Source organism: Hydractinia symbiolongicarpus, chromosome 3 (assembly GCF_029227915.1).
Source record: "Hydractinia symbiolongicarpus strain clone_291-10 chromosome 3, HSymV2.1, whole genome shotgun sequence".
NCBI classification, from domain to species: Eukaryota; Metazoa; Cnidaria; class Hydrozoa; order Anthoathecata; family Hydractiniidae; genus Hydractinia; species Hydractinia symbiolongicarpus.
In genome coordinates, this window is record NC_079877.1 from 23,753,576 (window position 1) to 23,767,171 (window position 13,596).

Below are 13,596 nucleotides of genomic sequence, written 5' to 3' on the forward strand. Positions count from 1 at the left end.
ATTAATGAATCATGGATATACAATCTCGTTCTCAGGACTTTTTAAAAACCTTGCATAGCCTAAATTCGGAAGAAATTAAGGATATATCGCCTTCATGGAAGAAAGCAAAAACTCGCAAATTTTTTATGAAAACATTTGCGATTTTCAACAATTTCCTTCCTGTGTACTTATCGATAGACAGTCTCTAGTTATTAATTGGAAGTTGCCATTCTGATGCATCATTAATTTATTTCTTCACAAGTGGAAGCAAATATAAGTAGACTTTAGAGAGAAAATTTGTCAATTTAAAGGCAAACGTTTTTAAGATCAGAAAATTTTTTTTATTACAAAGAGTGTGGCGAATCGATGACTTAGTGTGTGTGTAATAAACGTTAGGGCGGAATAACCGTTCGCGAATTGGTTATTTTTAAAAGTTTTGTGTGCAAAAAAACATGAAAAAAAACATGCAAAATTTGCTAAAGTTTCTCTTCCGAGGAGTTCCTCCAGTTAAGATAATAGGCAGAATTATTATAAAAAATTATTTAATCCTTTTTTCACCAGCAGGAGGTATTGGGCGAGACATGCTTTTGCGGTCATAACTTGTCCTTACGTTATTACAGAAAAATCTGGTATTTGTTTTCCACTAATGTGACCATTTCAAGTAGTTTTACTTTAGATTCAAGGTTTACCTCATCGCCCAGCCCTATTTCCTGTACGGTAAAATCAATGCCACCTAGAATGTCCCTATAAATTTGCAAATTTTTTTTGGTGTTGGATATTTCCAATGCGAAAATAAAAAGTGTTACCAAATGCGTAATTACCAAAACTATGAAAGAAGTTTGAATCAGATAAATATTAAATTCCATGAAATTACAGCAATTAAAAATTTCCTCAAAACTTAATAACTTGAATAGCGTTACATTGGGATATTCTAAAATTAAGCATGTTGAATTTCCAACTGAGAATGTATTGAACTTCCCTTTTCTATAAGGAAACAAAGACACCAAATGCTGAAGAAGTAAAATTTAAATTGATACAAAAAGAATATAAAGTTAAAAGAATAATTAAAAAAGTCAAGGAAGATAAAAAAAGAAAAATACTGAAATAAAGGGTGGGAAGGAAGAGGTGGAACAATGTGGTGGAAAAGAACAGATGGAGGGTAATTATTATGTAAAAAAATTTGTTCTGGTGTGGAATGTCCAACCTTCAACCTCTATAAAAGTTGAGAAAGTAAGAAATAAGCTGTGAAAAGTGCTAGTAAAAAAATATCAGGTAAGATATTTTTTACTCCTTTAATATTTATTTTCTTTCATATCTTCTTTTCTTTTTCAAACTGTTTGAGATTCATTTTCATTCTCTTTTATCACTTTCACTCCCTGAAAGCATGATCCTGAAGTTACTTGATGTTCTCCATGTATATGATTACCTCTTATGTGTGACTAAGTTTTTTAACTAACAAGTTTCCAAAAGGTAACGTTTTTAGAACAACAAAACACAAAAAATTAGAAGTAGAGAAAAATCAATACACACTGAATATTTTTCAAAACGCCAATCACGAAAAAAAACACCAAAACATTTAAGCTTGTGTCATACTAATTGTAGACGAAGAAAATGGCTTTCAAATAAGGGGCTACAAAACGAAATGTTTTATTTTTGACTTTAGTGACTTACATGAAAGTCGAGCATACAGCGGGGACAAATTTATAAGCAATGGGGACCAAAACAACATCTTAAATCATCTTGGATATCACATTGACATCCATATATAACTTAAAACCACAGAGAACACCAGAGAATAATATGGGCTATTGTTCAAAAAATATTGTTAAGAGTAATGATTTTTTGTTTAACTTAGCTGTTTTTCTTTTCAAAACTATATTCGTGATAACAATGAATAAATATTTAAATGAAGTGGGGAAAAGTTAGTCCCAATATAAAGAAGGCAAAAGCAGCCTTGTATTGCAAGTGTTTAGTTCACATTAAAAATTTAATCTCAGCTAAGTCTAATCAAGAACAATATGTTTTATATTTTGCGTAATAAAGAAGTACAAGTTATTTGGAAACTGTAGGATCTTGTTTATGGTGAAAGTAAGAGCGCTTAAAGTTGATTCTTGCAGTTAAAAGTTCTAGAAACATATACTACAAATATTGTAAAGCGTGAAGAAATTGTAATCTTCATTATAAAAAGTTTTTTTTCCATTTTTTTATCTGTAATAACTTTATTTTATTTCGGTCACATGACTAATCATTTTCTTACCTCCGTTAAAATAAGTATCTTTTGTTTATAAGAATTATTTGCTGGAAGTTGTGAATGTTTGGTTATTTAATGGGAATTGCCAAAATCAGTATATATTTAAATTTTACGACTGGAAAGAAATGTATTTGATCAGTAAAATTTTGGGAAGATATCCGACGAATTCTAATAGTAGTTGGAGACACCAAAGCAAAATATTGGCGTTAGTAATCACTTTGATGAACATAAAGCATTCCCTGATAAAGATGTCAAAAAAATGTTCTGTAAATTACACATCCTCAGGTCTGCAAAATAGGCTTTTTGTGAATGCACTCTAAGTAAATTCAAGAAATAGATATATAAACAATGAATTAAAAAAAAGTGGAAGGTACACTCTAAGGGGTTGCTACCGTCTGAAATCGTAACCATGGTAACCGATATAAGCAATTTTTTGACGCCCCATAGTATAATACTGTCAAATGACGCAATTTTTTTTGAAATAGCTATTCCTAAAATTCCTAGAAAAAAAAAATTAAAGGTGGTTTTCACCTCACCGCGACATCAAGCTAACTGCATTTGTTTTGTTATGGTGTAGTTTCAAAGCAATTTACAATACCTCTTCAAAGAATGTCGTATGTATACTTTACATTAAAAATTCTTTTCATAATCCAACTTAAGGTTGAGTTATTAAAAACATCTTCAAATAAAAGCACGATGGCCAGCCATATTAAATAATCTGTTGAAAAGTTTCGATCGAGAAAAACAGAATTGTTGAAAGTTAAATCAGTAAGACCTTATTTAATGTGTTTCGTTATTTAAGAAGTTTGAGATAAACAAGAAGTGTCTACTGTTCGTGTTAGATTTTCTCTCCTGGTAGTATTTTTCTCTTTTCATCACACTTGTAATTTTATATTACAATCACTTTCCTCATTTTGTTTTAGACAAAATGAATATTGCATCGATACAGTGCCTGTTGGTCGCAATTACTTTCTGTGTTACATCGCCTACCACAGCATACGATCAGACCTTGATTAAATCGTTTTGCATCACCAGCTTTGATTGCTCTGTTGGAGAATTTTGCTACCGGTATCAATGTAAAGGAGGATTTGGGAAGAGGACAGTAGAGACGAGATGTCAAAAGTATGCAGATTCTTGTGACTCATCAGCGGACTGCTGTGGAAGCAATTTTTGCTTAAGAAACAGATGTGTATAACAACCTAAACAGTGTATTTTATTATTTTTAAGAATACATTCATATTGGCAGCACTGAATAAGTATTTCTTCATTTTATTTTCTGTTTTTAAAAAAGAGGCAATTTCGCCAATGAAAATGGGAAAATGTAGAAATTCCCTTACAGATTATTTTCGAAAGCTATTTATACCCTGGGCTTTATTTCCAAAGAAATGTTGCAAAGGCATACTTCTTCGTCTGTTAAATGCTATTGTTATGTTGAATAAAACAACTAAAATTTAATATAAATTTAAGGCAGTAACTCTTTTTTCAGCCGTTCAAACAGACAGATGGATTTTTCAGTCGGCGTGTTATCTATACGAATTTCTTTTGTTATTTCCTAAAAATATTGGCCTTCAGGCATGTACAAGCAGTTTTAAATTATAATTTTATAATTTTTCATTGACTTCTGCTTTGAAACAAACTCTGGGTTGGTCGTATCAAAACGTGGGCAGAAAACTTTTGTTCTTTTATATATATATTTTAAAAACTAGATTTTTTGTGCTTTCCCATTTTCCATTCCCTCTCCAATTGTTCCACATCGTTTTATATATAGGCAACCAGCAGCCCCGGACCTAAAATTAGTCCAAAACTTAGGCAACTTGCTTAGCAATCTTCAGGACTTTCTTCCTTCACTGAGCTCATTTTCTTTACTAAGCAAGCTTTTAACTACAGCAAAATGTTTCTCAGAAACATAACATCAGTTTTTATCATCCACCCTCAAGCAACTTGATCTGTAACAGCATTTTTTTTTTCTTTTTTGCAGGGGAGGATGGTTAATTTTTCAGTTTAGCATTGTTAATAATATTCCACATATCCAATTCCACCTCATCAAATATCTGTTTACTATGCAGCCCTTTGCAGTGTACTTTAGAGAATTTTCTGCGGATCTGTGTAATTTACTGCTGCCGAAAACATTTTACAAAACAAATCAACAGTGCCAGGGTAGGGTTCACAATGTCAGTATTTTGTTATTACTCTATTGGTGAAGAAGTAAGTGCTGAGCGATCAGCCAAGAAAATTGAGCTAACCTAAAGCCTGATCCGAAAAGATGGCATTGCTTATAAAAAACCCTGTATATTTCCGTACTCCCGTTTATTTCACACTGTTACATCTCATCTTTTGATGTATAAATAACAGAACATTTACTCTGTGGTCATGGGAATTTATTTCCTACTGATTTCTGCATTCCGAATTGGCTCTAGTTCGGTAGCGCGTGTTAAATCGATCAATAAAATGTGTAAAAGCTTTTTAAGCAAGTAAAGCTAGGTCTTGCTGTGAGACAATTACATCAATTAAGACGACTGAATCCACATGGTTGAAAGTACAGTTCCTCTTTTTTTTTATTTGACTATATTGCTGGTAATACAAACGCAGACATAATTTAAATCATATATTATATCAATATTGATTTTATTGTCACCCCCTTTACGTTAACCAGGATTTACTCGATTAAAACCCCAAAATTCCAGAGCTTCCCTTCTATCGTGTTTAGAACGAAATCCATAAATGAACGTGTCAAACAACGAGTTTAAATATACAAAATATATACACCACGGGTATACGAAAACGATAATCAAATCTGAATGATAAAATCGATAAATTACTGCTACAACTAACCACGGAATAAAACATAAACCATAAACCGCTAAGACTTGCACAGCGATTCTTGCTACTTTTCTCTTGTACCCGTTACAACTTCTTTCATTTTTTTTTATATAACAGTATATGTATCGTTGATATACGATTAAGCAGGCGTACATGATTACGACGAACAGCACTTGAAACGATCTGTAGTAACTAAAAACGCTGGGGTAGACATACATAACCAATATTGGGATGGCAATACAGGGTATCCATGCTAACAAGAGAAGTACCTTCAAAACTTTTCCTTTCACCAACCGTCTATAAAGGAAGGGTTTCAACACAGCTAGGTAAACTTCGACAGAAATAAAACTGATCGCAAACATTGACATTGTGGAGAAAATAAAACCATGTGTAGCTAGAAGGTCCAGCAAAAAGCATTGTGGCTTATTGGATATAACACCGGCAAGCAAGTAGGCGTAGATGGGTAAGCGAGTCAAACTAGACAGTAAGTCAGACACGGACAGTAGAATGTACAAAACATTGGAAGATTCTCGTAACTTTTTGACTCTAAACACAGTGTATATGTAAAGACTGTTACACGCAAGCGTACAAAAACATAGTATTAAAATGGCGGACGCATGTATGATATAATTTATTCTTGACAAAGGTGTTAATATCAAGATTCGATCCAAGCCAACACATTTCATCAAATCGGTAGCATTATTCGGCATTTTCTTCCCTCTCAGTAAATACCTGATTTCTTTTTTTATTTATATTGATAGTCATATTATTCATATATATTTATATCATATTTCATACCGTTACTCTAGTCTAAGCATACAAAAATATTCTTATTTACATATTTGTTATTTGGGGTTTTGAAACATGGTGAGATAAAATAAATATTTTCTTTGAATTGGGTAATGCTATGTTAAACCTTTTTTTATCGGGAAACTTTCAAATTAAAAACCGTCTTTGTGAACTATGATGAATTTTTTATGACGCCATCAGAAATTTTATTTTTGTTTTTCAACTTCGAGCTGGTCATAAATATTTAATTCAAAGAAACTAGTCGGTGACCCGGGTATTAAACCACAGATTCGCTCCCTCGTCCTTTATTTACCGCATTTCGTTGCTACTGCTGTTACTATTTTGCGTGACAGGCAGACGTATACGGGTATAATATATAAACTAGTCAGTAGCCCGTAAATAAATCCACGAGTTTGCCCGACTTTCATATATCGCATTCTATGTTTCCGTAACAAGACTATTTTCTTACGCAGGAAAAGGCAGACGGAATACGGCTATTATTAAAAAGACTAGTCGTTAACCCGTGGAACAATCCACAGAAATTAGCTGACGTAATTATTTCGCGCATCTGTTAATAAAATTATTTGTCCCACCTGTTAATGAAAATATTTCGCGCATCTGTTAATGAAATTATTTCGCGCATCTGTTATGAAATTATTTCGCGCATCTGTTATTAAATTACTCTGCAGTAGTCATGGTCCCTGGAAATATACACGGAAGCAGTGTAAACTACACTTTTTTATTTTTTATAATAGTTTATCGGAAGTAGTGTTACGCCGCTTTCTCGTAAAATTCATATATTTAACAATAATTTGCATTTTTACGGCCTGAGTTTGATGTAAAAAAGAGGCTCCTCCCTACAAATAGCTTTTAAAAAACTGAATTTGACATTTTCCTACACTTTTTGTTCAGTTTAAAAAACAATAAGTTTCAGCCAAAAAATAAGCACATCTAGGTTTATTGTTGTCATTAAAAATATAAATGGTTGAAGATGAAACATAATTTACAAAATAAATTTCACATTCATGTTTAGAACAAACAAAAAATCACTTAAAAAACCTTTCTAAAATGTATTGTTTTCCTTCTGTTATTAAAAACTTGTTTCTGTTAATTTCCTTTAAAAGGCGCGAATAATTAAAACTTTTTCAATGAAATAGACAACGCAAAGTAATTGTCCGCAACTTTGACCGTAGTTATTTATAACAAGAAGCCCTGTGGCTTAAAGATTTCCGCCATTAGCAATAATCTGAAAAAGTGCTGAACTTTGAAGAGGACTGGGGGAACAAAATCATTATATATTCTAAAATTTTAAAATTCAATTTTTGATTATTATTGTAACTGTAAATCATAGCTAACTTAACTTACATAAACTTCATTTCTCTATAGGAACAATTTTAAAAGAAAAATAATAATCCTGAAAATTGATGAACAATAAAAACAAAATAAGAACAACGGCAAGGCTGAAAATTTATCTATTTTCTCTTTTTCTCTTAAAAACAGCTTGGAAAATATCTTTAAAGGTGGCAGCAAATTTTTTTTACATAATCAGTTAGGAAAGTTTATTTTTAGACTACATATTCTTATTTTTTCTTTTATGACACATTGTCACGATTTTATAGCTATAAATCTTACACCAAAAATATTCAGCCTTAACAATTCCTCTAAATTAAAATTCATGAATAATTAGCTTTAGTCTACGTGCTTGCAAAATTGTACAGAGGGAAATGATGGCGCATTATAAGGCGATCTTCATTATGCTACACTGCACAAGCTTTAACTTTCGATTATAAACTTTAAAATAAAGTAATGTTCATTGGATAATAAAACAATTTGTTGCACTATTAGGATTCTTATTGGCTTAAAGATAATTAAAGATAATTAACTCCTTTTTTTTGCGAATAGACTGCGCGAGTATTTAATGTGCGTGGGATATTCTTTTCAAAATGTGCGAGAAAATTAGATTACGCGAAACTAACAAAAACGAATAACGCGTGTTAAAATTTTGTACCGCCTTTTCCCACAGAATGATAAAAGTAAAGAGCGCAATACAAAATTACACTTTTAGCAGTATTCCGAAAGATATGTAATACATCGAGTTGTACAACCCGCAGAAGTTGGTCCTAACGTTAACGATTTCGTAAATGACCTTACAACAAAATAGTATTTTTTTCACGTAAAAATACCGGCACTAGAAGCCACAGAATCTGCTGGAACGAATTTCGAAAACTCACGGGAAACAATTAAAACAAAAACAAACAAATCAAAACAGTTTTTTAACTTTATCAAGATTTATTAAATAAATTTTTGGCAGAAAAAACAATAACGGTTTCGCTTTCTTTTCATCACACGCATTGAAAGATTACATCACTCACTCCCATTGCACACAATCTAAAAGAAAAAGAAAACATTTTCATATAGTGAAGCTTCCAGTGCTTTTAAGGGATGGCCAAGTCAATGGAATTGAAAGCGCTGTTTTTCATCTCATAAATAATTAAGGCTAATTCGGAAAAGTATAAAAGAAAAAAACTAAACAATCCGGCAACTTTACTAATTTTATATGCAAAGTTCCAACCATACCAACAATTTCCAAATTTGACAAAATCATTTTAAAAGTGTTTTTTTCTTCAGAATTTGATTGATGCAAGGCCAAGGGAAATTAAATAAGTTTATTGTCCTATACCCATTCAAAAACACATGCTTCTCATCATTCAGGTTTTTTTTCAACCAACATTAATGTAATCACCCAGAGGAACTTATAATGTCTCTTGTCTGTGTTTTAGAAGCTGAGTACACAAATACAAAAATATTACAAGTGCTGAACTTTGGCAATCATATTTTGCAATCAGACCCTTTTAAAAACTATGCTGAATCATGTCAATTATTAAATTCAGCACTAATAGAAAAGCACCTTGGATAGGATTCTTTTTGGAGGAATAAAATGACTGACAAGTGGTTTATCGTGAATAAAATAGTAATTTTTACACAAATAATTTAAAAAATAACGAACTTTTTTGTGTGGGTTGTTCTCAAACACACGTGGGCGGTGGACAAGAAACTGTGATGTAATTTCTTTTGGTCTATTATTTCTGAGAATATTCTAAAATAAGAGAGTGTCAATAAGCTGCAAATATACAAGAAGAGGAATTCTCAAGTAATTTTTGTTAATTGGATTTACAAGAATTTGAGGTACCCTACAATGAGAAGTAAAGAACAGTAACGCCGTTCCGATGTCTGATGATGAGGGATGGTCACATCTGAAAAATATTTATTTCGTGATTTTAAGCTACCTAGCCAGTAGATAGATAGATAGATGTGCATATTTTACATGGCTAGCCTCACAAATATCGAGGGATATACCCTGTCTATTATTTCCAGGAGGGGCCATGGCTTAGATGGAGAGTCCTAGAGTATTTAATGCTCATTTTGAGCGACGCAGACCCAATTAGGGCCCACGCTCTACTAGACAACTCCCGGCAACATCCAACGGCCCACACAGTGTGCCATCTTCCCAATTTCCCTCACATGGCTTGGGTTAACCCGGGGCTATGGTAACATTCACTCGCCCATGTTGAATCGCCGTCAAGAGGAATCGAACCCCGGTCTCCCGCACAGAGTACGAGAGCTATAACCACTAATCTACCATGCCAGCACTCCAGGGCGCATTTGTTATTAAATAATTAAGTGATAAAGTACAAAAGCTAAATATATTGCTTTAATGTAGCTAGCTGCACAAAAGATTTTTTAAGGCATTCTGTCATTTTAAATAAAAAAAAGCTAGGTAGTTATTTGGACCTCCCATAACAGTGAACATTCAAGACTTGAGTATATAGCTAGTTAGGTATGCAAGACATTGCATGTTGGTAAACATGTTTCCACAACAAACTGAAACCTATATTTCATAAATAAATTTCTGCACATATATATAAATAATTTTGTAGATTTTCAGTTTTCTTTTATGAAATAACAAAATTTGGGAAAGTATAGCCAGAAGTAATATTCACTTGAAGTGGGAAGACCTAAAGTCTTCAGGTTAAGACTTAGTAAAGCGTAAACTGTTTCACATGGAGGACACTTAGTGTAATGTGTTACAAATCCAGTGGAGCACTTATAGCATTAAGGGTATAATATCTTTTTCATAAACCAACATTCACACGACTTATGATAAAGATAAAGCCTATTGTTACTTCTGCAAAGCAAATACAGTTGTTTAGCATTTTTCATTTTCCATAAAAAGTTCCTGTGGATATTCAAAAATTAATTGTGAGTGGCACCAGACTGGGCGATTAGTGCAAAGTAAACGTGTTGCAGATCCAGGTGTACAAAAAATAACTTTCTAACCACTTTGTATTTATACGGCATAAAATTTAGATTATGTATTTAACACTGTGCTTTAGAAGCTCATTCCCACTTTCTCTGAGCTGGATAAGGTATTTAGTCCTAAACCTGGGACACATTTTATCTGTTTGAATTATTTTTAATCCTGAGAATCACTTAGAATGTTTTCGGTACACATGGCTTGTCAAAATTGATATGCTGTCAAAAAAAGTTTATCGGCGTCTCCAAAAATGGCCAAAATTAAGAACTCAGAAGCTATGATAGTAGTAAAAAAAATTTTTGGGTTCATTTCATTAAACTGGTCTAAAAACATGTAATACTAAGTTTCAAGTCATTATTTCAATTTTTACTGAAGTAATAGGACTTTTACTTAGTATAGTTGCATAGTTTTTCATACCGCTGACACCAAAATGACTGCAGGGACTAATCGGTTTGAAATTAATCTATATTATAATACCCGTATACATCTATCTGTCACGCAAAATGGTAGCTTAGCTGTGCAATAGCGAGAAGCACGCAATGCAGTATAAAAAGGATGGGCGAACCGTGGATTTTCCACGGGCTAACAACTAGTTTATAATATTTTAATAACAAACTTTTTCTCTTGATGTGTTTTTATTTTCCTGCAAAAGTTGTTGCAAAACTCATGTATTAACATTAGGATAAGAACGAAAAAGTTACTGTGAGACGTGGGTTTTAAACCTTAAAAATTTCCAGCGAGAAATTTGAAAACTAATGAATGACAAAATCGCAAAAGTTTTTCAAATTTTAAATTTTTGTTAATGTAAAAGTAATCCACATGAAAAAAGTTTTGATGCTTTTTATGAAGAAATCTTCCATATTAGCCATATGGGGTAACTTGATGAACAATGCATTTTTCAGGTGTTCTCAAATATGTGTAGTATAATCTTAAAAAATGTGATGTAATTTTCCTCTTTAAGTTTTGACTTTTAACCCAGCTCCTTTCATGCTTAGTCTAGCTAGCTATAGCGAAAAAGTTTAATATTCAAACTTGACCTATTTTACTGAGTATTAAGTAATAAATGCTAGTTTAATCCTAAATGTAACTATAGTAGCTAAGCTACCTGTAAGAACAACATCAAACAACATCGAGGCTGTTTTCTTTGTAAACAAACCCATTGGTATTTTTGTAATAAGTACCAAATTTTATGTGTTCATTTCTTGCGCTTATTAGTGTAACCAAAGTGCCCTGTACGTAAGTCCTAAAAATTTATGTCATTGGCTCACTCTTTACGAATGACACAACGTAACAAAGGAAAACCATGCTTTGCTATTTCCCGTAACCTATACCGAGATTTGGTTGTGATATATATCAGAATTAATTGTCTTTAAAACTGAATTTAGCCTCGTTCTCAGAAAAGAATCTGTCAAAACAAGGATTTAAGCTTTAGCCCGGACAAGTTTTAGGCGTCCAGGCTCTGGGCTGTCTCTATCTATCTATCTCTCTATCTTCCCAGGCGATATTAAAGATTCCGCCTTCGCCGGCGGAAATCAACAAAGAAACTGCATCGAAGGAACAATAAAAGTTAATTAACCATGAATTTTGTATAAGAAAATTTTTAAATTAAACTTTTGTGAAACTACGCAAAAGACAAAATAAAATAAAGTTTTAAAACAGCGTAGTAAAAAGATCAAAGAGCTGTGCTCAATTTCGTGCACGACAGACAGACGGAATACGGCTATTATTATAGAGACTAGTCGTTAGCCCGTGGAAAAATCCACGGGGTCGCCCGTCCTTTATATATCGCATTTCGTGTTTCTGTAACAGGACGCGGTTTCCGCGGACAGACAGACAAAATACGGCTATTATTATAAAACTAGCCGGGAAACCCGGCGTCGAAACGCCGGGTTAAGCCACAAGTAAAGGTGTGATCCGGCATTGAACACTCTGTGGAGCGCTTAATAAGAGCCGTAAACTGTCCCACACGATCAGGTGGAGCGCTTTAGTACAGGTATACAGTATGTCGTTAATCTTTTGAAGCGCATACACCATTATAGTGTGCGACTGTAACATATTTTTCAAAAAATAACTTTCCCGCAACGATAACTGATATAAAGACAGAGTTTACAAAGTGTTGTTACTCCATCATAGCAAAAACAATCGTCAATTTTATTTCATTTTGCAGAATAACTTTTTGCGCAAGTTAAAAAATTAATCGTGACACTGGGCTGAGCGCTTAGTACAGTTAAACCGTGTTGCACAGCGTATAGGAATAATACCCTTTTGAAAAAAACTTTCTCGCAGACACAGGGCTGAGCGGTTAGTCCAGGCGTGATTCCCAAGAAAGTTTAAAAATTAATTGTCACAGTGGTGGGCTGACCTTAGTATATACAGGTAAACGGTGTTGCACATGCCCATAGGCGTAACAGCCTTTTACAAAAAACAGTCTGTTTTTAACACTGGGCTAACCGCTTAGTACAGTTAAACACAGTTGAACAGGCGCATAAGGCGTATTACCCTTTTCCAAAAATGTTCATTGCAACTTCGGTTTAAATAAAAACACAGGGAACAGCCTGTCGTTACTCGTCCAGCCAAAACAATCGCTCAGCCATTTCATTTGCAGAAAAAGTTTGCAGAAAAATTATAAAATATGTAGCTATACCTAGCTAGCTAACTGCATTTAGCTAGCATAAAAATTATGTATTGCTTAAGAATATTGTTGTAGCCAAACTGCATTTTTATACTTTCACTTTTTAAATAGCCACAGCCTCAACATAAAAATAAATGTTGGCTAGGATAAAAAGCTCTTATACCAAACAGAATAGCAATAAGTGAGGCTCTAGCTAGCTAGTAGCTATAGCTAGCTAATCTTCGTTCCTAGCCAAACATCCTAAAACTGGTGCGTTTAAGATCTGTACGTGGCTAAAAAACGTGACAATATATTTATCCTAACATTGAAAACAAACAGAAAACAAATATTACAAATATATAAGGCTTTTAGAAGATAAAAAAGTCAAACAGGCCTACAAACCTCACACACTGACCACAAACACGACCATTATCAAAATGGCCTTTGTTCCGCGAAGATCTTGGATTCTTTCTGGTCGCGAAAATCTTGTTTTTTTTTTTAAAGAATCAGGCGTTGTGAATGGTATTCTACGCGCGAGCGGTCAAAACAAAGTCGGTAAAAATATATCGCATTTGATATTGGTGCGCATTATAAAAATTTCGTGATTCCGTTACGGGACGCGGCTCTCGCGGACAGACAGACAAAATGCGGCTATTATTAAAGAGACTAGTAGTTAGCCCGTGGAAAAACTACGGGTTCGACCGTCTTTTTTATACCGCATTACGTGCGTCTTGCTACTTGCGCAGCTAAGCTACCATTTTGCGTGACAGACAGACGGACGGACAGACGTATACGGGTATTATAATATAGATTTAATGTAATGACCTAGAG

General features: G+C 33.4%; 1 protein-coding gene and 1 long non-coding RNA gene across 2 annotated transcripts; one reads left to right on the plus strand and one right to left on the minus strand.

Annotated features, from left to right (window-relative positions):
• The first annotated feature begins 1,996 nt into the window (after window positions 1–1,996).
• Window positions 1,997–3,478, plus strand: LOC130635459 (uncharacterized). Its single transcript, XR_008982160.1, has 2 exons — window positions 1,997–2,998; window positions 3,154–3,478. It is a non-coding gene; the product is annotated as an uncharacterized LOC130635459 (long non-coding RNA).
• A 1,397-nt stretch (window positions 3,479–4,875) lies between these two features.
• LOC130636968 (melanopsin-like) lies at window positions 4,876–5,760 on the minus strand. The gene has a single exon (XM_057446821.1). The coding sequence runs from the start codon at window positions 5,758–5,760 to the stop codon at window positions 4,876–4,878; it is 885 nt and encodes a 294-aa protein (XP_057302804.1).
• Between the last annotated feature and the right edge of the window lie 7,836 nt (window positions 5,761–13,596).

Coding starts and splice junctions, on each gene's coding strand:
- LOC130636968 (XM_057446821.1), bottom strand. CDS start 5,760: ATGCCGAATAATGCTACCGATTTGATGAAATGTGTTGGCTTGGATCGA.